The 27,531-nt window shown below is 38.9% G+C and overlaps 1 protein-coding gene and 1 long non-coding RNA gene across 8 annotated transcripts in view; one reads left to right on the top strand and one right to left on the bottom strand.

Annotated features, from left to right (window-relative positions):
* Positions 1–1,660: 1,660 nt before the first annotated feature.
* On the top strand, positions 1,661–24,342 carry LOC149917515 (uncharacterized). The gene is made up of 3 exons (XR_016467789.1): positions 1,661–2,005; positions 3,691–3,853; positions 23,825–24,342. It is a non-coding gene; the product is annotated as an uncharacterized LOC149917515 (long non-coding RNA).
* ICA1 (islet cell autoantigen 1) overlaps positions 4,720–27,531 on the bottom strand; it is a 69,231-nt gene continuing 46,419 nt past the window's right edge. For 4 of the 7 annotated variants that reach the window (XM_090142749.1, XM_090142750.1, XM_090142747.1 and 1 more), the window contains 8 exons: positions 21,687–21,778; positions 20,555–20,604; positions 17,875–17,937; positions 17,731–17,772; positions 13,243–13,515; positions 8,214–8,312; positions 5,484–5,619; positions 4,723–4,866 (listed from right to left, as the gene is read on the bottom strand). In XM_090142749.1, the coding sequence (XP_089998875.1) occupies positions 5,498–5,619; positions 8,214–8,312; positions 13,243–13,515; positions 17,731–17,772; positions 17,875–17,937; positions 20,555–20,604; positions 21,687–21,778 (741 nt within the window). In that variant the 3' untranslated portion in view covers positions 4,723–4,866; positions 5,484–5,497. Of the gene's footprint in view, positions 4,867–5,483; positions 5,620–8,213; positions 8,313–13,242; positions 13,516–17,730; positions 17,773–17,874; positions 17,938–20,554; positions 20,605–21,686; positions 21,779–27,531 lie in introns of all 7 variants that reach the window. The other 3 variants (XM_031614337.2, XM_031614339.2, XM_031614338.2) reach the window with 3 other exon arrangements.

Genomic DNA, 27,531 nt, shown 5'->3' with positions numbered 1-27,531 from the left:
GCTTCCCTCAGCCAGCTGTTATCTACTGCCATAGGTGGAGACAGAACGTATGATTTCATTGTGTAACATATTATTTCCAGCCTGTTCATGAAGTGTATGGCTTCCAGCACTTGTACTGGGGCCTTTCCTACTGCGTCAATAGCTGAGGAAGTACAAAATGAAAGCAACACCCTACAGCACAGGTCTCCGGGGACTTTTGCTTATAAAAGGAGGGAGACTGAGCTCAGTTACTGCACCCAATGGCTGAGGTTGTTCTGCAGCCATTTCATTACCCCTGATGTACCTGTGTGGAGCGCTCGTTACCCCATAACGATTTCCATGCAACTTAAGGCTCATTCTACCTGACAGGTGTTTATCTTCACTTCTGGGAGTTGTATGTGTCTACGTGGAAGCGGCAGCCTCCTTGTTCTACTGAATAGGAACATTAGACTGGTTTATAATTAGTGAATAAGGGGAAATGTCAGGGTAACGCTTAGGAGAACACTGTTAATAAAACACCAGGTAGAACAGTGACTGACGGCATGGCCAGGCTGCCCTGGTGCTGGAGGGCTGATGGTTACCAAAGGCAAAACATGTCCCTGCCTGGCCTGCTAGGCCATGCTGTCCTTGTCTGCTGTGCACCTTAGTTGCCCTAAAGGTACCTGTGTCATACTTGGCACATGTTAATGCTGCTGCACTCACAGGGCCAATAATTAAACTCAGGCAGGTAGCAGAAAATCAGAATTCCTGTTATTTGAGGACCCTTTGCTCTATGGCTGAGGCACAGATTTTATGATTACACAGCCATGGACCTGGGTCTCTGGTTGGGCCATTGGTTGGTGCTGCTGTTGGGGCACCTGTGTACAGCCCTGGCTCTGCGCCTGTGCTTTTGGGTTCATACATTCTCCAGCATCATCACAGAATTATAGTTTGGGTTGGAAGGGACCTTCAAGATCACCCAATTCCAACCTCCACCATGGGCAGAGATACTGCCCCCCAGATCAGGCTGCCCAGGGCTCCATCCAACTCTGCTTAAAATGTCTCCAGGCATGGGACTTCCACAGCTGTTTTGGGCAGCCTGTGCCAAAGCCTTACCACCCTCAGTAAAGAATTTCTTTATACCTAATCTAAAATTAGCCTCTTTCAGGTTAAAACCATTACCCCATGTCCTATCACTACACTCTGTGATAAGGAGTCTCTCCTGTTTTTCCTGTTGGTCCCTTTTAGATACTACAAGGCTGCAATAAGGTCCCCATGGAGCATTCTCTTCTCCATGCACAAGCCCAGCTCCCTCAGCCTCTCTTCATAGGAGAAGTGCTTCAGCTCTCTGAGCATCTTCATGGCCCTCCTTTGGACCCACTCCAACAGCTCCACCTCTTCCTTGCACTGGGGCCCCCAGACCTGGATGCAGTGCTTCAGATGGGGCCTTACAAAGGCAGAGCAAAGGAGGACAGTCACCTCCTTCACATGCTGAGTGAGGGCAGCAGCCCCAACAGCACATTCCCAGCTCACCAATGCAGTGCTTGACTGTCTCAGCATTGCTGCTTCTCAGCTGAGGCAAGTCCTCTGCTTCCTGACTGTTAGAGAGCCCTGTTGTTGCTCTGCTTCCTGCTTCCCCTATGGTGGCTTATTTAAAAATAAGGCATTAACAAAGAGCTTAAATTGTAAAAGTAGGCCAACCAGAGGGTGGGTACAGCAAATTCTAGATGAGCCACTGTGCCAAGCTTGCAGTGAGGGCTCAACTTCATGTTACTTATCACCCAGGGAAGACTAGAACTGCACAAGGCCCCTGGATTACTGTGTCACAAGTTACTGTGACACAGGTCCAGCTCTTCAACCTGCCCTCACCTGTGAGGTAAGTGAGCAGCACTGCAGGCTGCCCAGCACACAGGGCTTCCCCTGACCACCCACCTCCTTGGCGCCTGCACTGTGCCTCCCTGGCTGGTGGCTGCTGCTTGCTGGACAGAAGAGGAAGGGAGCAGGAAAAAGGGAGGAGGACCCTCACATATGCCTTTACCACACCAAGGTCTTGCTGTTACTCTGAGTAACTGCAGAGAGTAGACAGGACCCTCCAGGTCTTCCTTCTCTGCCTTAGGGCTAACTCACCCCACATACGTTAGAAAAACTGCAACCAAGAATGGAACAACCAGGAGCATTTGTCACTGGTGCCCATCCAGGATCTCCTATGGTAGCATACAATGGCAGATTCCAGAAGGCCCTGAGAAAACTCAAGTCTGATGTGACACAGTGCCTGGGTCCTCATAGCAACCTCCTGCATATTGGAGCTGTCAAGGCCAGTGGTCCAGCTTCCATGCATCATAGCACACCAGTTTATAGAATCACAGAATCCTTAGAGTTGGAAGGGACCTCTGAAGGCCATCTAGTCCAACTCCCCTGCAATGAACAGGGACACCACAGCTAGGTCAGGTTGCCCAGGGCCTTATCTGGTCTCTGGGCAACCTGTTCCAGCGCCTCACCACCCTCACTGTAAAACATTTTTTCCTTATATCTAACCTAAAGCTCCCCTCTTTGAGCTTTGCATGTGGAAAGAACAGAAGGGAACAAGCTGCAATGTATTCTATGATGCTGGAATTGAATTCTGATCACTTATGGAGGTCAGAAAAAGTTCCATGTTAATTCTCTCCACAAGCTATTCAATCTCCCAAGGTGCACACTCCAACCCCCCTGAAATAGCTGCTCTTGGATTCGTAAAAACCCAGACTCATCAAAATCCACTACATCAACTTTAATAAACTTCCTGATGAAGACAGTTAATCAATTACCACTGTTTTCATCCACCATAGGGGTTCTGCAGCTGTTTTTATTTTAAGACAATCCACTACAAAACAAGAATATGCATTTGGAATGAAGCATATTAAATCAAGATGAACATTCTGTGTGTAGAACAATCAATGCATAATTTTGTCGGAATGATTAGCTACCCTGATGTCCCAATTACTGCTGAGCCTGTACACACGTCAATGTGCACTGTGGCTTGGAGTTGCTCTACAGCCCAGGCTGTAGACAAGCACATACCATACGCATTATGATCAGTGAAGTATTGCTTCCAACTCTGCAATTAAGATTTCTGCCACCAAAAAATGCCTTTCCTCAAGGTATTCCGTTTGTTTGCTCCTATTTTCTTAAATGAAATGCTCACAATAATAATGCACTGTACATAGGGGTTTCGACTGCTTTTCTCTAAGCAAAATTATGTATTAAACACCTCTGGCTTCTTCCATTTAAAAGTGTGAAAAATGGCACAGGCAGAAAGCTAAAAATTCAAAGCTAACATATATTTTTAAAATTAAATACAGAAAGATTCATAACATGAATTGATCAGTAATGCAGTTTAGGGGAAAAACCTGCAGTTGTAGATTCTGTCATATAAAATGTATCATCTAAAACATGACAAGGATTCAGAACACATTTAGCTGAACCTGTGCCATGTCCTCAATTTTCCCAATCAACACAGGAGTGTTTTGTTTGTTTGCTTTAAGCATCTTGGAAGTCTACAATCTGTGACCAAAAAAAACCAAACACAAGACTTTTTTGAGTCTTATTTCTTTCCAACTCAAAGTACAGTAAATGAGCTGTTTTGAAGTCACTATAGCCTCACCTTTGCTTTAATCAGAACTGCTTTAGCCATTAGCTAGAATAGAAGGTCCGTAATTGTTCTAACAACTACCAAGACAAATATAATCTTTGCAGATGCGTTCCTTACTGCTACAGACTGTACTCAAAGTCAGGACCTCAGGCTGCTCCCCTGCAATGCCCCAGGAAGTTATACATCTCAGGAGAGACTCCACAGGCGACAGCTTATTGAGCAAGAAGCCATCACCAAACAGCAGGAAATACTGACCTTCACAAACAGGTATCCGTGTCTGCATGAGCTTCCATGTCCTACTGACAGCACAACAGAATGGCCCCACCCAGTGCTGGGTACTCCCTAAAGAGAAGATCAGGCTATCTGCTAAACATGAAAATGCACATAAACAGCATAAATGGCAAAAGCGGAAATATCTTCCATTGTTGGACTTCACAGCTACGTGGCACCTTAAGCAGGATTCTGAACATTATAAATTTGTATGCAGGTGTTCAAAACTTGCTGAGGGTTCAGCCAGCTGGATTCCAGCTCACCCTTCCACCAGTACCACATAGCTTTTTAGCTAGAATACATATTCATGTTGCTCAGTGCAGCCATCAGATCATGTTCTATTGTGCTTGAGGAGCAGTCTGGCTCACTTAACTTCTGTATTACACAGTCACCTTGAGTTGCGCAGTGCAGGTACTTAGTTATCTAATAGACCCCAAGGCAAGGATTAACTAACTGAGCATACAGCTACGAGGAGGTGAAAAATCAGCTGAATTTTAAAAGGCCAAACATAATAAATTGCAAAGCAAGCCCTATACACATAGCCCTGTACACATAGCAAGCACGCACAACTTGCAATATTAAGCAACTGCTGACACATCCTTTATACCTTCCTTTGCAATGAAGGGAGAGTCGGGAGAGAAAGAGACACCAAGTAAATTCACATTCTCTTATTATCCTACCGCAGTACTATTCCGAAACAACGTGAGGTAATGGTACTGGTAATCATGGTAATGGTAATCATTAGATACTGCCTAAAAACTGGCCATCTGTTACCTTCAGATGCTTGTTACATACCAACTCAAAAGCAATCCACCAACTCAACCAACACTGGGAGTAAAAGGTCTTTCTTGTGAAAATCGTTTTATTAAAGAGATAACGACACAACAAGCTCAAAGTAACACATGCTTCAGAAATAAATTTGATGAAAAATACTCTGAACAGAAATATGAATGTTTTGAAGGCATGGTAAATCATCAGTTGCAAGAAACTTCTGCAAACAGGTGCAAATTCTGTTGGTGCAATGGAAAAAAAAAGTCAGAAAAGAAGACTTCTGGCCATTTTGGTAGTAAAGTTTGTAAGAATTTAAATCAGAAAGGACTCAATTTCCATGGCTGCATAGACCCAAATGTATTTCTTCTGTAATGACCTCCAGCACAGATTTTTCACTATGAGTACTAACAAAACAAATTTAGTTGACATCCAAATGTAGCAGTAATATATATATATATATAATATGCAATAGATGTTTGACTCATGCAGCCTCCTCACTTACATTATTTTTCTTTAATTTACTCAAGAAACATTATAAAAAAATAAGTTTGCAATTTGAATTTCATTCCAGTGTTAGCTCTGCATCACCTCAGGCAAAGACAGTGTTTCAGCAGATAGATAATCTAATTTGGCAAGAAATCTGCCCTAATTCTTAAACTCATTTTTGTAAATCCATGTAGAAAATAAATGCAAACTCTTTATACAAAACAAGAGCGAGTAACTGTACCTATATAAAAGAGGATTTTGTTTTGTTATCATGGCACATACTTTAAAGTTTCACAACAACATACTAATTTTAATTTAGTTTTTTTTTTTAAACCCAAAAATAGTTGATGAATGGAAGAATGTGAGTTACCATAGGCAGCTGACTCATGCATTAAGCAATTCATGTTCTTTATCAGTTTTCCCAACAGCGTCAGGATTGGATAACGGGTCAAGGTCAGCAAAGATACTGAACCAGGCAGTCAAGTCTTTAGGATTCCTTGTAGGTTCTGAGGAAAAATGAATAAATAAATAAATAAAGTACAAACTTGGAGTTCTCCCTTGTCAGCTATTTCAAAACGAAACTGACTGTTTCACTTATTGCTAAGGACACTTCTGACAAGAACATCAGAATGAGTGGTTGCATTTTAAAACACCACCTTTAAAAGAATATGGAACTTTGTTAAGAACAAATGTTTTACGCCCGTCTACCTGTGTACTTTATACACCTCCTGCCACGAGAAGTACAGAACACTTCAATTAAAAATAATCTCTGTCAAGCTTTAGTGAAAGGTATTTCCGTAGAATCATAGAATCCTTTGAGTTGGAAGGGAACTTTAATGATCATCTAGTCCAACTCCCCTGCAATAAAAAGGGACACCTACTGCAAGACAAGTCACTCAGACCCTGGTCCAGCCTGACCATAAATGTCTCCAAAGACGGGGTAATCACCACCTCCCTGGGAAATCCATGCCAGTGCTTCACCACACATATAATAAAAAAAATACTTCTTCCTTATATCCAATCTAAATCTCCAATCTCCCCTTCTTTAGTTTGAAACCACTTCTTCTTGTCCTGTCACAACAAATCCTGCTAAAAAGTCTGTTCTCTTCCTTTTCGTAGCCCTCCAGTAGATACTGAAAGGCCACTATCAGGTCTTCCTTAAGCCTTCTTTTCTCCAGGCTGAACAGCCCCAGCTTTCTCAGCCTGCCCTCATAGGAGAGGTGTTCCATCCCTGGGATCACTTTTGTGGACACACTCCAACATGTCGCTGAGGGCTCCGTATCTGGACACAGAACTCCAGGTGATGTCTCACCAGTGCAGAGCAGAGGGGCAGGAACACCTTCCTCACCCTGCTGGCCACACTTCTTTTAATATAGCCCAGGATATGGTTGGCTTTCTGGGCTGTGAAGGCACGCTGCTGACTCATGCCCAGCTTCCCCTCCACCAGTACCCCTAAGTCCTTCACAGCAGGGATGTGCTCTATCCTTAACATCCTCCAGCTTGTACTCATAGTGGGGGTTGCCACGACCCAGGAACAAGACCTTGCATTTGAATTTGTTGAAGCTCATGAGTTTCACCTGAGTCCAGTGTCAGAGACATATACCTGTGTGTGTGAGACTTGTGTATACACCTGCATGCCCACAAAAAAGCAAAAGCTAAGTGGAAGCAAACTCTACTTTCAACCTTACAGTCTTACAGGACTGAATTCCCCTCAGAATATCATAAATCATGTCTCAAGCACAGCTTCTAGTATAAGGGTAGATTTTTTGATTGATATAAAAAAAAATGTGAACAAGAAACATGTTGAATACCAAAAGCAGCTGGAATACTGTATATCTACATCAAAATACAGATGTTGATGTAAGGCAGATTTTCAAATTAAAGAGGAGGTGACTCTGGCTGCTATAGAGAAGGTACACTGGAACAAGCTCCCCAAGGACGTGGTCATGGCCCCAACCCACCAGAATTACTGAATCATCTGGACAATGCTCTCAAACATATGGTCTGATTTTTGGGTGGTCTTGCGTGGAGCCAGGAGTTGGAATCAATGACCCTTATAGGTCTCTTACAACTCAGGATATTCTATGATTCTATGATTTTTTTGGGGAGATCTCATGTTTAGCAGGCATTGTGTTCTTAGCAAAATAAGATGTACTCATCTGCTCAGAAAGATAATGTTGTACACTAAATGAAAGCATTCTTTGTGAAATAAGGAATTTATAGACAAAATATGCTCTGCTTGGCATTAATTCCATCTTCGTGTCTGTGAGGCTAGAGAACCTGTCACTTTCACAGACACAGATTTTAGAGTAGCTGAATGCTCTTTATATTTCTGGTGAAGGTGTCGCAGCTGAGACATCTTATTCATTTCCCAACCAGTTCCCAAAACATCTAAACTGTCTTTTTCTACTAGGCTAAAAGCAGTCATTTGTTTAATCCTGGGAGGCAGGGGAAGGAATACACAATGCTCCTTCCTTCTGCACTGACCATATCTGATACAGCTTCTGCTTGAAAATGAATGCACAAAATAGGCTGCTACCTGGAATAAGGATGCAATGCATTCCTGGTTCCCCTATCCAAAAAAACCCTAGTCAAAATCAGCAGGACTATACTCTTGGCTCACTTGCCACAAGCGAATTGTTTCATACAGACAACTACTGATATGATGCATGTTATCAATGAAATTTATGATAACGGCTCTTCTGTCTTATCAGTAGCCTGTATTATAGCCTAGAGCTCCAGAACACTCTAGCTTACACTAAGTGCATGCAAATGTACACTAAGTGCATGCTTACACTAAGTGCATGCAGATTTTCTGTATGACTCAAAATTGAAGTAGCAGAACAAACTGTAGCGTGAGCTCCCTTGTTACTCAGTACATTATTCTTCTGACATACCAGCACTGAAGCCTACAAACAAAACATACGCACAAACACTATACATATAATCAACACTGAGAGAGCAAAGCAGTAGCAACAAAACTCTTGATGTGTAAATGCTATAAAAAACAGGCTTTATTATGGTAGATGAAGTGGGAAAACTAGCAAGATGTCACAGTTAAAGAGGAAAAGCAAAGCATCTCAAAAACTAAATGACTTACCACCTTTCACTGGCGTCTTGTTAGCGTTCACATTCAGGCTGTTCGGTTTCTGTGCTGGCTGTGGTATAGACAGGGGGCTCCCACTGTTAGCTGCCCACCCTAAAATTCAATAATATAGCAGCATTAGTGGTAAGAATTACCTTGTCAGCTCTGACACTTCACTCTCTGGCAGCACAGTGCTCACACCAGGTGATGGAGCACAGTGCTGTTTTGCTTACGGCCTTTTCTATCTTTCCTCATATATCAGAAATCAGCAGTAAGATACTGCAGACAAACAACACCCTTAAGAACAGAGCATCTGTGGATCAGTTTCTTCATATACAGATTCAAGGAACTGCACACTTTTCACACCTTTAACCTAGCTAAAGAAAGATAGCGGGTTTTTTTTGTATCTTTAATCCAATCACACTTAATATGCCTGTATGGTAATGAAGTCAGCCATAGCTGTAGAATGAGGAACATCAGCTACACATGGGCAAAAGTATTACATATAATAAACATTTTTTTTACATCTTCCTTCACTTTTACAGTTCCAAAGACTTATTTCATTAACTGTTCCAAGAACAAATGCATTTTGTGACCCTGGGTTATTTAATGAATTATGAAATGATTAATTCTGAAAAAAATCATTTGTTGCCAAACACTCTGAAGAATTAAATTCTAGATGAACTACTTGCAGCTAACTTAAAGCTGTGTTTTAATTGAGTATATTTTAGTTATTCTTCATGGTAAGGATCTTCTCACCATGGAGAAAGCAACTATGTGGAAAAAAGTGAAACTGGGTATTCACAATTTACTGTTCCTATATGCACATTTCATAACCACAAGATAGTAATGACAACTACAGTTATTGAAGCTGGATGAGCCAGGCTGGCAAAATGAATTAGGGACAGCATACCACAGAAACATAGGAAACATGGTCCCTGGTTTAAGGTATTTAAATTCTTATGCTTTATCATATTTAGAGGACCAGAGGTCATATTTCTAACACCAGGATTAGAATACAGATGTGATTAGCTTGCTTCTATTTCTTATTTCAATGCCACCTCCTTTAAGTGTTGCCTAGTCAATTATCCATCCACCCCAAGGAACTTGCATATCTAATTCTGCAGTATCTGAAACAAGATATTCATCTGTACACATGGTTAGTATTTCCTTGTTCAGCCTCTTTTTCTACAAGTTCACGCTCTCACATCCTTTATCAGCTCTCGTCTTCCTTCCTCCCCTTACTTTCTCCACTTTTGAGACCACTCTCAGATACCGAGAGCTGCTGCAACAGCCATTATGTTACAGAAACCCTTCCTTCCTCTAACAGCTTATTCTCATCACTCTGATCTGGCGTTGACTATAAAGGGCTCAAGGCCCATGCTGTGTTATTAAAAGGAAGCAAGAAGAGTGTTTCTATAAAAATCACATAGATCAGAAAGGGAATTTTAAGCCACAAACATCCTCTGTATCTCTGAGAAACTTAAAACTTCCTGACAATCTGGATGCAGAAGGCTCACATACGTTTGTTCTAGGCAAAGGCAACAAAGGCTTACAGGCCAGCATGTACCTCCTGAAAATGTGATTTTAAGAATTTAATCTCTCAAATAAAAAAAAGTAAGGCATTAACACTTCAGAGTGACACACTTTTTCAGACATTTTCTCTGCTTGTATTACAAAAGAGAAGAATGGCAGAGGACACAACTACAGAAAACTGAAATGCTTTCATTTGCATGCATATGTATTGCAGGAAAGTGCTTTGCATGTCATGGATGGCAGTGGATAAAATGAGAGCTTCAGAGAACCGGGCCAAATCCTAATTTCAGAGCAATGAATGGGGAGTGCTGCCTAGAAAGTTTCTGTGCAAGTTCCACTGCCTCCAGTGAGGTCAGGAACAAACCAATGCGAGCGTGCATCACTGTGACTGGCGGAGCGCAGAGTAGAACACTGTGGGGCACCTGGCTGCTTGGACCCCTCCATTTGATTCTCTGAGCTGAGACCTGGTGAGCGGTGTGCCCACATGGTGCTGTGCTCTGGGCCTCTTCATTACAGCGCAGACAGCTCAAACACCACTTTGAAAGCAGCAAAAAAACCCAACCATAAAAAAATCCAACCCAAAATGTTCTGTAAAATAGACAATGCTAGCATTATGAAATTCTGGATCCACGAAGGCTTTGGGAAAGATTGCCACAGCATTTTTATGAAATACCTTCATGAATTTTGTTTTTACCACCCACTCACGGTGAGCTGCAGAGAACAAAGCCTGTGCCTTTCAAAACCAAACTGCAGTCTGTATCAGTGTGACAGCATTTGCTGGCCCCACACTTGTTTTAGTTTGCCTTGTTCACAGGGCAAATTCGTTCTGTGACTAGACAGAAGGTTATCGCTGTGACAGCAAGGAAACCAAACAGCTTGCTCTTCAGCGAGCTTCTTCACAAAGTTACCACAATTAAATTTAGAAATGGAAACAGTAAGCTGCACATTTTCTTACCAACTAGAATATGTGTATATGTAGGTGATACAAAGAGGAATTGTCAGTGGGGTAACTAAATGTGGCCATAAACATGAAGGAGAAAGCCAATGCTCTCTGTGAAAAAGTGGCAAGGCAAGCGAACTGCAAAGCTGTATTTAGAGTGGGATCTAAAAGATTCACTGGGATCATGCTTTGTTTTTGATATTTGTATATATTTTTAGACATTTTAAAACAGCACTTGGTATTCCCATAGCAATCTGGAGTCCCATTGTGCTAGATCCTGTCAATAAATATAGCCAGAGAGGACTCGGAGCTGGGAATTCCTGACCGTAACAGTTTACAACCTGCATAGCACTGTGCCTGTTTTACAGATTAAGATCTGAGGCAGAGAAAAAACAAAGCCTCAAAGATTTATGAGTGTGCTTAACATAAAATAAGTAAGTAATCCCACTGAAGTTAATAGAAAAGTTAATGTGCTTAAAGTTAAGCATGTGAGTTTTAAGAATTTTTATGGTCCTAAGGCCAAATTCACACAGGAAGCATGCACCATCTAGGCTCCGCTGCAGCACCTCGCACTGAATAATTATTAAGCAATCCCATCAATTAGGGAAAAAAAAAAAAGTACAGCACAGTGTACAGATGTATCACAAATGCCTCAGTAAAATATCCATAACTCACATATTCTAATATCTTTGTTTAGATATGCTTATACTGCAGCTAGTATTTTTTTTTGGTTTTCTAAAAAGTCACTGCTCACAGATTTGACAAGATTATATGAAAGAAGTGCCATGAAATGAAATGGAGTTTCAGAAGAAATGAGATTTCACAAGATATAAAAAGCATACAATTTCACCTTCAGATAAAAAATAAAAATAATGCATTTCACTTGACAACTAGACTCAGCCAGGAATGTGATGATTATCAGATATGATCATTTGAATTGATTAGCTGTGGCTTTTCAAATGCCACTAGATCAATTACCATTATCTTCTCCCAAAATCTTGGAAATTAATTGGAAAACATCAACATATTTTACTCTTCTAATGTGTGATTCTACAATGATATTACATTGACAGAACTACTTTTCTATTTCTAGTGTTTCATGAATGCAACATACGTAACTTGCACAGCCAATGTCACTGTCTCATGCAAGTGGAAGGGACAAAAACAAAACAGATACTCAGCTGTCTGAATATATTATATATATATATATATATATAAAATATTTCTCCTTGAAAAAACATTTAAATTTAAAAACATGCAAGAACTCAAGAAAAGCAATTCTCATAATATATATATTGCTATTTTTAGTCATTTGCTTAAAATCTGTGTATGTCCTTGCATCAAAAAAGTGTTTTTCATTGTTCCTTTTGTCCCTGTTCCACTTGACAATGCAGTGACTAAGACTCATTATTTTTTCTGCTCCTATTTTATGTAGTCAATTCCTACACTGTTCTAGTCCCTCTTCACTCTATTAATCATACTCATATATGCATATATCTCATCGTAAAATTGCACAGCATTGCAAATGTCATTTGCCCAGCTCCCATCTAAATATTGAAGTCAGTGAACCCAAGCATCTTGCTTATGCTGGGAAGAAGGAACAGTAACTGAATTAATTACCAGGAAACTTTGACTTTCCTATTCTTGTCAAAATGGCACAGGTCATTACATATCCTACATGATTATACGAGTTTTATAGGTTTCAAGAAGTAGTCTTCAGGATGAAATCAGTCTGTTAGTCTTACTACAGAACTCTTCCCCAAAGGAGATGAAAACGATTGCTGGGACAGGGCCCAAAATAGCATGATCCTCCTCTAGTTTGCAGTGCCCTACACAGAAATCTGGGCCTGCAGCTACGGATAGTTGGGTGGACAAAGGTAGCTGTTGGCTGGTTAACCATTCTTTCTCCCTCAGGTCAAAGAAGCAGTGGGAAGGCTTTCCTCTAGTATCCCTTCTTTCTTTTCACTTCCTATTGCTCAAAAATCTCAAGAAAGAGAATAGCATAGAACACCAGGGAGAGAAGGAGTTTTTACTTGTATCAGTAGACAGATGTGCAGCCTACAACACAAATTCACCAGCACGGCTACTAGGAAAAGGTATTCCGCTCTTACCTCACCTATATCCCTACCCGACAACAGTGTAGGATACAGAAAATAAATGCAATTCATTTTCACTAAGTTGTTTAAAAACAGTATTTCCAAACAAAATACAGTAATCATTTTTGGTTCTTTGGCCCCTTAACAAACAGACACAGCAGTCATGATTTAAACAGTAAAACCCACTCAATCGTATTTTCCACTACTGAAAAAATGTGTCAAAGACCTTTCAGGAATAATAATGAAAATATTCAAGATAATTATTCTGACTCAGGTTTTAGAGTAATTCTTTCACAAATCTAAATGCAGGGCTAGAAAAAAATATGCATGTTCCTCTCCAGGTCACATTTCACTTAACTTCAGCATTTCTGCAGCTATGGCATAACATCTCTACAGTTCTAAATAGCAGAAAGCCATACTCTGAAGCTTAAAAGCAAAAACAAAATGGTAACATACCAAGATGAGTTCTTACCATGTAAAGATGACTGCAAGTCATTCATATTTTGGTCTAACAGTTGAGAAGGCAAATAGCCTGATGGAGTCGATGCCACAGCTGAAGTGTTATCCCCATCTCCAGCTGAAGAGTTCATGGCAAGATCAGTAAGTGCATCCTGTCCAAAAACAGCTGTCCATTCTTTGCTGAACTCTCCCTCTTCCAGGGAGGAAGTATTGAGGATATCATTCAGTAATACCAAGTCATCCTTATCCCTAGGTTCCAAGGACTTTGCAAACTGTTCCTTTGATGCTGTCTCAGAACAAAACAGAGAGTAAAGATAAATCAATATTAAAACAATCAATGAATGGAAGCCACATTTTCAAAATATTGTCTAATTTCTATGTATTAACTAAGATGGGCTATTTTTTTCTATAAATATTTATCATTTTCTCTTTTAGAACTAATTCTCTTGGACACCTAGGCTTGTAGTTTATGCAACAAATTATTCCCTGATTACCTTAGATAACAGTACAGCATTTCAGATTCATTGTCCATTAAAAATAGTACAAGCCTACATAAGTATCTAATAGATACTGCACCAAAACCAGTACATAGTCTAATACTTAAAAACATAGGAGAAAAGTACTGTGAAGCATTATATAAGCTACTTTTTGAAGTATTACGTAAACTTCCTCTCAAAACAATCAGATTGATACAAGCAGAAAATAACTGGGAGATGATTCTAGAATTCTGTGAGAACATACTTAAGATGGCCTTTATAACTTTCTATTCATTACTCACAGGGATATGCTGTTCTTCTCCAAAGGGTGCTGTTTTATCATGTAACTTTTGAATTCTCATATCCAGTAAGAACCATAATCCTTTCCACTAGCTTACATAATGTTTGGAAAGAGAAAGAATCATCTATGAATGCCAAGTGTTATTTTACCTGGAAACATTTAGAGTTCCACTGTGGGAGCAAATAGAGGACAAAAACGGTGGTTAACAACGCTGATGTTATGTTACCGAAACCCAGATCAGTTTATCTTAACTACGCTCACTTCAAACTTGTGGTAAGACTCAGAAACAAACTCAGTTTTCCAAATTGCTGATGTATCAGCTGAGCTCTCCAAGTTTCATACAGCTTGCAGAGATGTTTTAACATTTTGGGGTTGAGATAAAAGATTGATAGTGGCACAGTGCTTGCTACCACAGCAACAGGTCATTTGATTTAAATGCAGTTATCTTCTCAAGAAAGATCCCTTTTAATAGCTGTAGTAATTTATAATGTAATGGCTGAAGTTGAGTCATAGGAGAAAAAAAAACAGCACAACTGTTTTAAAAATAGGCAGATGAGTCAACATACACACCTATGTACTAAGAAACAAAGACGACAACACATAATACAAGGGTTTTTTAAATTGCTGAAGTCAACACTGATGCTGAGCTCCTCTCTAATTCACATTTTATGCTTCCTGACATGACCAAAAAAAAAATAGGAACTATTACAAACAAGTCAATTCTATTGTTCCCACTAGACTATAACTAAAATACCATAGAAAACAACTTGTTCTCATGAATATTGTGGTGCTTTCCAATCTTCAGATAAATAGCAAAGAATGTTAACATTCTCCAAGCAGCTGCAATTCCCCCATATCTCTCTCTGTCTAAGCAGCAATGCGGAGCAGTTCATTCTTACATAGGGAAAAGACGCTTGCTGTTTCAAAGACGTGTAAGAACTGTGATTTCTACTGGATGACACGATCTCAAATCTGCTTTCAGTAGGCTCCTTCATGAACTTGGAAGGCTTGCAGGGAGAGACTCAAAGAAGGCATCATTAATAATAGCACACTACCAATACTAATCACAAATTATGTTTGCAAAATATGTTACAAAAATTTGGCAGCAACAAAGCTGATGGAAAAAAAATTGCTTCATTTGGGTATCCCATTGCAGAAGTACCATTTCTACTGGGAGAGAAAGTAAAACATACAGCTTTACATCGGAGGAGCACTTGAATCTTGCAGTACTTCACATAACCACCAGAAATCAGAAGAGTGACACATTTCTTATCTCAGCAGTCTTTCTGGTTTTCCTGGGGAGAGAATGCAGACACAGTAGGGGATGATAGGGAGGTGCCTATGCTGAAGCTACTTCAAGTAAACAGCAGTAAAGCTCTGCTTGTTTGCAATAATGGTTATCTTGAAAACAGTCTTGCTTATCGAGATATTACTCCTGTAGTATCTGTGCTAGATTACTAGAATTACATAGACTTTCTCACCTCACCTATAAAGCTTCTATTATTTCTTTTCACTGCCCATTTTCACAGTTGAAATTGCTTCTTCATCTTCACATTCTGCCCTTAATCTTAAAACTGTCCATGAAAAAAAACCACAAGCTCCCAGTAAAAGACTAAAAAACCCAACGTTACGATATTCTCTTCTGTGTTTGTTTGAACAAGCATCTAGCAATACTCATACTCCTTTGCAAACATGCCTCACTTCACTGTTATTAGAAAAATAAATAAATAGGAAGAGAAATTAAAAATATTTACAATTATATATTATTTAAAATACAGGATAAAGACTACTTTCTAAATCACATACAAAAGTGTACCTCTAATTACACTAGTGCAGTTAAAATAGCAAAATAGTAATTAGTCTAAATCTAGCTAGTATGTAAAATCTAGGTAGATAGCTAACATTAACATAAGCATCTTTATCAGATGTAGCTGCTCCACGACTACTTTCATATTGACTTAACTATTTCACTAAAGAAAAAAAAACAACAGGCTTTTAACTGACATGACTAAACTTGTATGAACAATAATTGTATGCATTATCTACATCTGAAGGTTGAAGAACATATGATTCAGGAGAAAACCAAGAGGAAAAAAAAAGGCCACATACCAACTTTTTATTTGTTAACCACAGAAAAGAAGTTATCACTATCAGTTCACAGATTAGGACTGCTATGTGCAGAGGTAGCCAAGGAAACCTTCAGTGTTTCTGCCTGGGTTAAGATGTAATTTCCCCCCACAGTACAAGAGACTGCCTGTGGCAAACCAAAGTCAAAGTGTTCGCAGATCTGCTGTTGCTTACCCATCACGAAGGCTGTACCTTAAGTAGCCCAAATAAAACTCTCAGGCTGACTAAACCACACAAAGGGATTTCTTTGGTTCTTTGTTTGCCTTCTGAGCTGCCACATTATTTTGATCTTGTTGTTAAGGTTTTTTTCATTCATTCTTTTCTGATGAACAAGTAAACAGCAAACGAAGAAACTACATGCAAAATTCTTATTGCACAAGAGAATTCAATATAAACCATCTGGCAAGCAAAACAGCACCCTTTGGAAAAGAACAGCATATCTCCTTGAGCTGCTGCTAATCTAACAAAAGTGATAGGACAGGAATAGAACCTGGAATTAAGGCCTTTGTTCTCACGTCTATTTGAGAACAACACAGCAGGTTTAATTAAATATAGGGCTGAAAGAAGTTACCAGTTCTTAAATGTTTTCTAATATTTTCACTGTTGGTATAAAACTAGTGGTTACTATTGTATGCTAAGTGAAGAGTTCACAGAATCATAGAATCACAGAATGGCCTGGGTTGAAAAGGACCAGAACGATCATCTAGTTTCAACCCCTGCTATGTGCAGGGTTGTCAACCACCAGACCAGGCTGCCCAGAGCCACATCCAGCCTGGCCTTAAATGCTTCCAGGGATGGGGCATCCACAACCCCCTTGGGCAACCTGTTCCAGTGTGTCACCACCCTGCGTGTGAAAAACTTCCTCCTAATATCTAACATAAACCTCCCCTGCCTCTGTTTAAAACCATTCCCTCCAGTCCTATCACTATCAACCCATGTAAACAGTCATTTCCCCTCCTGTTTATAAGCTCCCTTCAAGCACTGGATGGCCACAATGGGCCAAATGATGTCTCCCCAGAGTTTTCTCTTTTCCAAGCTAAACAAGCCCAGTTCCCTCAACCTTTCCTCACAGGAGAGCTGCTCCAGCTCTCTGATCATCTTAGTGGCCCACTTCTGGACATGTTCCAGAGCTCTGAATCTTTCTTGAGCTGGGGGCCCCAGGCCTGGACACAGTACTCCGCAAGGCGCCTCACAAGAGCTGAGTACAGGGAGACAATCACCTCCCTCTCCCTCCTGGCCACCTTTTTTAATGCAGAGACTGCAAAAAGTTATAGCAGAAGTAAGGTTTATGGTGCAATCTACTCCAATGGAGCAAACCAATTAATATAACCAATTCAATATAACCTTGAATCACCTGCTGGAATGTTTTTATTCTCAGTAAGTTTGTTTAATATTCTTACATCAGACACAGTGCTTCAACTATTTATGAAGAAGTTGAACTTTCTTTAATGCTGTTTAAATACTGCAACTGAATAATTTCATTACGAAACATATCAACCTTTCAGATTATGAAAGCAATAAAGAACCAAGATTAAAATTATACTTGGTACCTACGGTTGAAAAGCAAATGAAACAGATATGCACAAATGTTTCATACCATTTTCTTCAGGTTGCAGGTCTAATAAGTCATCTACAGCACCTAAGAATAAAAAAGAAGAAAATATTAAAAGCAACAGGAGATTTGCAGTACACTGACAAACACCTTGTATACATCTAGATGTAGTTTCTTAGGACACTTCACCTGAGTTCTGTTTGTGGTTACAATTTCTTTGTAACTTGGATAGGGAATCCTTGCCATCATGAGCTGTAATCAAGAGCCATAAACACATCAAATCACACTTGGCACTTGATGGTATTGATAGAATGAGAACATGTTCATAAACAATGTCACCACATTCAACATGCAGCAGTTGCTACCCATGTTTAAAATGAACCTGGTCACCAAGTGACCAGGGTGAAAGACCCAAGATATAAATATTTTTGAATAAGTAAAATTTCTGAATAATAACAAGGCGAAATCTTCCTCTGTAGCACTACCTGCCGCACAAGACCATCTCCAGGCTAGGTGAAACCAAAAGAGGCAACCCCAAGAACTGAACAGATGTCCATTTTTCTCCAGAAGCAGAGATGTGTTTTTTTATAAGTTTGTACTTCCACAGGGCAGAAGAGAGCACAAAAGTGCTCAGGATCTCATCACTCCTTAAACTGCTTTTCTTGACTATGTATCAGTTTGTTATACAAACTGGATGTTAAGAAGTGGAAGCAGTTGATGAGGAGAGCTGTGAATAAACAGTTCCATTACTAGTGGCACCATGTCAATTATTTTAGGATATAAAGATATACTTAAAAAAAAAAAAAACAGAACAAAAAAACAATCTTAGCAATGTCAGAGACTTGCTAGTATATGAAGAGGGGAAAATTTAGCAGAAGTATTTCAAAATATTTCAGTTCCTTCTAGAGATGAAGGAGAAAGAGACACAAGGTATTTATATTATGGATAATACTTATGTGCTGTCAAATATTTCAACAAGTGAGAACAATTCTAGACAACGCCTGCTAAGAAAATATTTTAAAAAGTTAGGTTTTTATATCCAAAAATATTAAAATATCTGATAAAGTAAGTATCCAACTGCTTAACTGCAAAGTGGTTGAAACTTCTAATTGCAAAAAATGTCCTGATGTGGTGCCACAATTAAAGAAAACACACACACACACAAAAGAATAACTAACATAGTGATTCAAGTAACTGTAGGTAGCTATGGGCTGGTAGCTCATCATTACTCCTTGTAAAAGAACAGGAGTACAAGTGCTCCTGTAATAAAATGTATTTTTATGGAAAATAGGCTTAGTTTAAAAAAATACCAAAAACCAGAGATCAAACCAAAACAGTAACAACAACAAAAAAACAACTAATTCAATTCTTTGATAAAACTATGAGCTTTTTTAGCAAAGAAATTTGTTTAGAATCAAGTTGACTTTCCACTATACAGCCTTCCAGCTAGAAAGTTAGCACTGCGTAATATCTATAAGAAACATATTGAATGTATTAGGAACAAGACAACTAACAGATGTCAAAAGAAGTTGTTGGCAAAAATAATTGCAAAGTAGAAGTGTTTCCAGTTTAGATCTGCAAGGTTTAGTGTTATATTCATTGCTTTTCAATGGTTTTAGCAGCCATCTGGAAGTAAACACAGAATCCCTCTTAAAAAAAAATGTGCAAACAACTTCCAGACTGTTAGAGGTGGTCATTCAGACCAGTCACTCAGTTACTACAGTAAAGCTGGAGAATTTAATACCACTAATTCTTAAGATATATCTCTAGGAATAAAGAATATAAACCATGCTTCAGAATGGAAGAATGAGTCCTGGAAATCTGTGACTAAAGTGAACCATGATTTCATAAATAAAAAAAAAACCACAAATGTGAGCTTCTAACTTGACATAACTGAAAAAATGAGATATTTCTGGAAATAGAAAAAAAAGAAGGCAATGAGTAGAAACAGGAATGTGACTTTAGAAACATTACTGGTGAACCTAATATCAGAAATGTCTTGTACAGTAATACTGCTCAAATATTAAAAGTGATGCTGGACAAGGAATGGAAACAAAAACTTCAAAACTAATGGACTAGAGAAGATGTATTACAGATATCAATATGTTAGCCTATCACGAGGAGGATCTGAACTGGAAGATTCTCCATTAATTTAGTACATAAAGATAAACCTTAAAGTCATAGCATAACTTGGATGGACGTCTGGGTGCCATTTTGTGAACCACTCATTAGTGTAGAGCTAGCTATGAAGATGGATCAGGCTTCTCAGGGATGTGCCTCAAACATCTCCAAGGATGGCAGTTTCTGTAAGGACTTATTCCAACTCTTCACCACCCTTGCAGAGAACACTCTTTCTAATACCTAACCACATTTTCCCCTCCTGTCATTCGTCTCCATCACCTACCATTCTTTCATTGAGAATCTTCAACTAGAGCCTGTCTGTGTCACTCAGTAATAACCACATATCAGGTCATTGGCAGAAGCTGAATATGACTTTGCCCACCGTTTAGCCGTAAGTTCCACTGAATTCAACGAGTTATTAACAGAGTGGATGTTTAATCACTGGAATAAACTAGTATGCTAAGTAACAGTTTCCCTGTCTTGACATTTACTGATCAGAAAATCTTCTCCTCGAGGATGTGCTCAGTGTAAGAATTATGCTTTGGAAAGCAAACTATTTGTCTGAGAGTAACTGAGTGAAATGCAGTGGAATACAATACATAAGACATTATGTTTAACAGATCTTCCTGGCATTAAGTTTTACACATTTGCGGGGATTTGCTTATTGAAGCTGAACATACATTAAACAAACAAAAAAGAAAACAACATATATTGCATTTATGAGTTGTGAACACATGAAATAAAATACCTGAATAGTCTGGTTCCTTTGTATGATTCTCCTCATCTAATGAAATCAACCTTAATTTGAAAGAGGAAGAAACATTAAGAAAACAATTCTAGGAATAGCAAATGTATTATTCTCTTTTTGGTCACACCATTACGAATCATAATGACAAGAAGGAAACAGTAATTCATATGGACTCCTGCTTTTGCTATATATGCTGGTTTATTGTTGAATTGGAAGAAGTCTGTTGAAAATCAAAATAAGACTGAAGACCAACTGTAAAAACCTACCAGCTTTTCATTCTTCACCTAACTAAATATATGTAATGAAAGCATAGAGTATTCTGTTTTGGTCAGTGGATGTAAACCTAAACAAGTAAAATAACTTTTATTATAAATAGCCAAGCAAAATCCACTAATTGTCAGTCAAGCTGTTCTCTGCTTTTTGACAACTGATCCTTAGCTGGGTGCTTCACTTAAGCACAGATAGTCAAAACAACAGGTGGCAGCAGGATTATATCAACATAGCATCTCCTCGCAACTGAATCCTGATGGTCCCGTAGGGGAGGGATCACATCTCATTCTCCTGTTCTTCTGTTTCTATAGCAGCCCATTCATAAGTCTCTCTCACCTCAGAGCTACAGGTAACCCAAACCTTGATAGCATCAGCACACTTAAGTGCACTTTTTACTAAGTACCTCCTGTTTCATTGGATTACTAACCAGTGCTGTATACATTACAAAAACTAATTGCTGCTCAAAGCAATCAGGAATCCATATCCTATTCCCAGGTGAAAGGAGATGCTGCTGAAGGGAGAAATAGAATGCTCACATATCTTCTCCCATATGATGCTGCTTTACTAAGGAAAAAATCAAGCAAAAGCTGAAAAATAAAGACATGGCTAAGAAAGATGAGAAACACATCAGGTTTAATGGATCTTTTTCAAGCTCTCAATTTCATCTTAAAGTTTATTAATTTTCATACACACAATACAACATTTCAATAATGCTTGCATTAAGCTTACTTTTTGCTAACGTGATCAAATTACCCATGTCTATATTTTCAGTTTTAAATGTTTGGTGACCTCTGTAACTAGAAATCAGATTATACATAGATAGAGATACTTATTATTTTGAGATACAGTGCATATGACTTACTGACTCTGCTGATCTTCTGATTTGGTGCTCTCAGTCTGCGGGTCCTCCTTTTCTGCTGTTTCTCTTAGTTTATTCACAGGATCTTGCAAGCTCTACATTATATTCATTACATAAGTGAGGAGAGAGAAGAAGAAAAGATTCAGGGAAGCAAAGGTGTGTCATGCAAGGCCAAACAAGGCCATAAAGACTACATAATTTAGTATAAAAAGTACATCTGATACAAATAGATCCAAAGTCAATTTCCTCCTCATACTGTTTCTTTATTTCTTTACTCTCTTTTCTTCCTGACCCAACTATTCATAGGACCTTAGCAATAGCAGTGTAATACGAAGGTGCTCCTCATATTCTGAAACTGAAAGCAAGAGTTAAAATCTCAGATCATTAGGTAAGAGGCCAAGTGTGATATTACCATAGCCTACTTACCCCGTTACAATGTGGAAGACCATGCTATAAGATAACAGCAGTTTCGTGGCCAGCACTTTTATATGCAGAAGTTGGGTGTGTGAACAAGCCAAGATATGAAGCACTGTATTCTCACTGAGATTAGAGAACTGATAAATATACTACTAGTTGTCCCCATAGTCAATATTGTCCATTAATGAGGGTTGCTGTATGAAAACTTAAATGAAGATAGTATTTAACATGTTCACTAAGTCCAGCTCATATAAAGAATAAAGGTTACTGTCCCCCATCCACCCACCTGCTACGAGAAAAATATTTCCATAAGTTGTAGATCTTGTTTGCACTGCCCTGTTAACCAGAATCTGTTAGTCACTAGAAGGGGCATTCCAGTGACTTTTTCTGTTAGTACTTGTGTGTACAAGGATACGTATACTTTTCTGTTTTAGAAACCAAACTAATGGATTTGTCAGATACTGCAGTTGGCGTTTTTACCCCCTCTCAGTGAATTAATACCTACCTAGTACCACAGATTAATTTGTTACAAGCATCTAGAGCACTGCAGACATCATGAATTGAATAATGAGGGATCACACAGGCTTCAGCAATAATTAGAGGCCTTAAAGAAAGGTACTTTACTTTATGGTTGTTGTATTTTTCCAACACTATAACAGTGCAAAGCCAAAACCACTTATAAGTGTACTACTTGGATTCTGAAAAACAGACGCGAGCCACCTCATCTAGATGAAGCTATATGTTACCCTTTAACTGTGTTCGTACCAGGTGCTGACTAGATTGCACCTCTTCTACTATTAAAATTGGTGGGAATTATTCACTTGATTCTGAGAAGACCTGAATTAAAGTTCAGAAACAAAGCAACATGCACAGAACTGCAGTACAAAGAAAGACAGCACAGCTACTGGCAGTGAAGCATCTTAGACATCTTCACATAGACCATACAGTTCACTGCACTCAGGAGGTGACGCTGCAATGGTGTGTGGTGCTCTGTGGCCAAGCACAGCAGCACAGAGCCTACCCCAAGAAGGATGTTATGTTTTAGAATAACAAACAGGGCTACTTAAACTACTACCTAATTATGTAACTTAGAGAGTTATCAGAAATAAAACCTTTTGCATCTCCACCAATGAAAAGTTTTACTTCTTTTTTTTAATGGAGAAATTGCCATCCTTCCTTAAGAAACTGTATCACGATGCTTCCTTCATTGTTAAAGAATGTTTCAGGAAATCCATTTTTAAAAGCCTGTGATCAAACCACGGAAACAGTATATAGAAATTGAGTTCACAAGTACCTTAGGAAGGAAACAGAATGATAATACTCAGAGTCACTATTTCCTGTATTAGAAAAATAAATATAGCTCTGAAATACAGCTTCAGTTTAAATGGAAATTACAACAAAACATTGCTGAAGATCAGCAGCTATATTTTAAAACAATAATGTAACTAATTGTTTTTACATTTAGGCAATATTTCCATCAATTCTAACAGCAAATAATTAAATTAATATCCTTTCCCCTATCTCCCTCCACTCCACATCCTAATGTGCACTATGAACTGAGGTATCTTTCTAAAATGATAAAAAAAAATAGAGAATAAATACAAAATAAAAATGAGTGATAAAAGGTACTGTTAACTGTTTTTTGAACATGAATGCACAATAATGTGATAACTATTGTAAACATCCATACAAATGACACTGTGACATTCTATTAATTGTTTTAGGTTATGTCTGAAGAAAGGAAGGTCTCCCATCACTTAGGAAGTAAAATGATTAAACAAGTCTGTAAAGGCACAGACTGAATGTGTACAAAAGGAAGAATGCTCCATTCAGCTTGGTGTATAAAACATCACTGACTTCACTGGCTGAGAAGAAACAGATGTCTAACTTCACAAAACTCTTCTGGATGCCTGTGTGAACTCACATGGACTTTGTAAGCCATACAAATACATGGCTGAGGGTCTCATGCCTCAAAAGCTTTCTTCCTAGCTTCTATAGTTCTCTTCTATAAAAATTGGTAAGATTGTACACACTTGTAGAGCCACTTCACAGTCCCTCATTGTGCCTATTCTCTGTCTCTACAACTAAAAGTCACCCAATAATATTTTGCTAGCTACCATTACTCAAATTAATATCCCAGCCATCCATGGGATTTATCCACTGCCAAGTTAACATGGATTCCAGTTAAAACACTGCTCCTACGCTGACTGCCTGTCACTTACAAAACTCCTTTACCTTGATTTGGGCTTCTTTCAAGTCCAGCCAAAATGACCTAGACTGCATGAAAACCTATCCTCTATTTGCATCACTGGAGCGTTGGGAATGCACTCAGCTTGTCTTTGCATTTATAGCTCCTCCCAAGTGATTGGACAACTTAGGCACTTCTGCTCCAGTGCAGCCTCACTTCAAGTGTTGTGTGCAGTTTTGGACACCACAATATCAGAAGGACATAAAACTGTTAGAGAGCATCCAAAGGAGGGCAACAAAGATGGAGAAGGATCTAGAGGGCAAGGTGCATGAGGAGCAGCTGAAGTCCCTTGGTTTGCTCAGCACAGAGTAGAGGAGCTGAGGGGAGGCCTCATGGCAGCTGCAGCTCTCACACAGGAGGGGCAGCACTGAGCTCTGCTCTATGTGACAGTAACAGGGCCCGAAGGAACAGCATGGAGCTGTGTCAGGCGAGGGGCAGCTGGGGTCAGGGAAAGGGGTCTGCACCATATTGCACTGGGCATGGAACAGGCTGCCAAGGGTTCCCATGGTCATAGTCCAAAGTTGCTGGAGTTCAAGGAGTATTTGAATTTTGGTTGGCCCTGCGTGGAGCCAGGAGCTGGACTTGATGGTACTGTGGGTCCCTTCCTACTTAGGATATTCTCTGATTCTTTGCTGTGAGAAAGAATCAAAGTAACATAGCTAAGGGCAGCTCCAGAAGAAAGGGAGACATCCCATGTCCTTGTAAGAACATATGGAGAAGCACAACACCATTGAAGAGACAAATACTTGCATCTGCTTCATTGGAGGGAAGACTGAAAGGTGGCTTTAGAACTGCCTCACAGAGGTTCATAAAGAAGAAAAAAGCGCCTGGAGATATAAAATGATAGTCTTGCCTAGGGAGTAAAGTCATGATGCAGCAAATGGAAAGGAAACAACAGCAAAGGTCAGCAGAAGGTAACAGTACTGAAGTAGCTGCTTGGGCTTGGTTCTCCAAACCGTTTAAGCAGCAGATGCAGCAGTAGTCCACTTTGCACCCAAAAAAGGATGCACTTAGATCTCTTGAGTCCTTTACCGAGGCTAGTACAGTTTCTTGACTCATATGAACTCTTCAGGAAGTTTAGCACTATAGTATAGAAACATAAAGATCTGATCAAATACTCATTAAGTAAGGCAAATAAACTGACAGAAATTTGAAAGAGGCATCATTTATGGAAAGCAGCCCCTGAAATAAACTCGAATCCATTTGATATATAGTAATTTAAAGACAATGAAACTTTCAAAGTGTTACCAAAGCAGCAGCCCATCATCTTTAATATTACAGTAATGGATATTTTTACATCATGATACACAGGTTTGTTAGCACATTAATAATAATCTTTCATCAAGCATAAAATCAACAGTTAGGAAATACAGCTGCAATAGCACAGTTATACTACTCTCAGCATATACCCTAAAGCAAAGAAAACAAATGGGCTGCTTTTCATTAATAGGAGTTTGGCAGCCATCTCTAAAGATAATGTTTTCTTTCCAGAAACAACCCCAAGAGCCACTTAAGAGTCTCTTTCCTGAGGTAAATCTAGTATACTCATACTACAAAATGCAAATAGTAATTTTCCACTAAATGGCACCTTCTAATTTTTCAGTAAGACAATTTACATCTAAGTCAAATAGTAACACTGTTTCCTTAAATTCTTGTTTTAAAGCAAAACGCTGACCCTACATACATGTATGCTCAGTTTAATTCAGAAGAGGTACTTCTGTATTAAGGATGAGTAACATTAAGGTGCTCCCATCAGAACTAGAATTCTAAAAGTAAAAAATGATTTGCAAGCACCAAGTTCAATATTTTCCCTTAGAAAATATCCCTTGTGAGATACAAGACAAGGAAAAATATTCTAAGAGACAACTTTCAATTAAAGATGTAAAAATGGTCACATTAGATTAGTTCATGTACACTTTAAACAATTAGATATTCCAATTGTATGCTTTTAATGCATGAAGGGGACAGCAGATACAACATTTTCATTGAGTAAACTCCTACACCAGAGGATTACTCATTAGAAATTGCGCTTATTCTTGATCACCTACAGCCACTAATTATACTTCACAAGAAAAAAATAATACCACCATCAGGTTTATTGATGGAAAAGAGATCATGCAGGAGACTGAACTTTGATATACAAAAGAAAATAATCCCACACTCTAGAGACCACAAGAAATAAAGAACTGATAGTATAAGGCAGCAACATAGTCTTATCCCCAAGCAGCTGTTTTCTGCAAGAACAGACTTCCACGAAACTGTAATATAAAACTAACCTCTGATTACCATTACATTTCAGCATATATGTAACTGCAAAAACAGGAAATCACATATTTTCAGAGCAGGAGGCAAGTAATAAAAATGGTTGTGATTCTCATTAACAAACTAGGGCTGCACCTCAAACATACTACAGTCACTTTTATAGTTATTTTCTGTTCCACTGAGTGCTTGTTACATGTGTGCAGATAATATGGATTTTATTACTCCACCATAGATTCCTAACTTAATTTCAAGTTTAGAGTATGTTGAAATCTTTCACAGGAGGTAGTTCAGAAGAACACAAGCATTTAAAAGTATCTCACCCTTTACCCCATGAATATTCCATGCTCTATAGAATAGGTGCATTTTCTGTGCAAGTTTATTTCCAAGATGTCTAAATATTACTATGTATTTCGAAACATCATATGTCTTGTTAAAATAATCATGTTTATAGGTATGAAAAGGAATAAAGAATAAATATGCAGCAAAAATACAGGCTAGCTGCACAAATCAGACTGGAAAGGATTTGTTTAAAAGCAAAGAGAAAAAATCCTTAAAAAAATTTTACACATCAGGAGATTATGAGCCAGAGCAGTCCCTCAGCATGCTACCCAGGTTCTGGCCATGTTAAGCTCAGGCTGTGAACCAGCCATTGGTACAACAGGAGGTGACTGTGAGAAAACAAAGAGGTTCAGAGTTTAACTGCAGAGTCTGTAGGCAATGACAGGCAATATCAAGATAACTATGCTTGTCTTCTTTTGAAATTTGGAGGTACCTTGTGTCTTGAATTTGGAGTATGTAAGAAGGAAGCACAGAGTTAGGTTAACTTCAGAGCAATTGTGGACTTATCCTACAAGAGAGGATCCTTTAGAGACTGTCTAAGATGAAAAGTTCATGAGTTTTTAAAACTGTCCAGTACAGCCT

Source organism: Phasianus colchicus, chromosome 6 (genome assembly GCF_987193195.1).
Source record: "Phasianus colchicus chromosome 6, bPhaCol1.hap1.1, whole genome shotgun sequence".
Classification (NCBI taxonomy): Eukaryota; Metazoa; Chordata; class Aves; order Galliformes; family Phasianidae; genus Phasianus; species Phasianus colchicus.
Note: the sequence above shows the minus strand (reverse complement) of the source record. Positions and strands in the feature narration are given on the sequence as shown.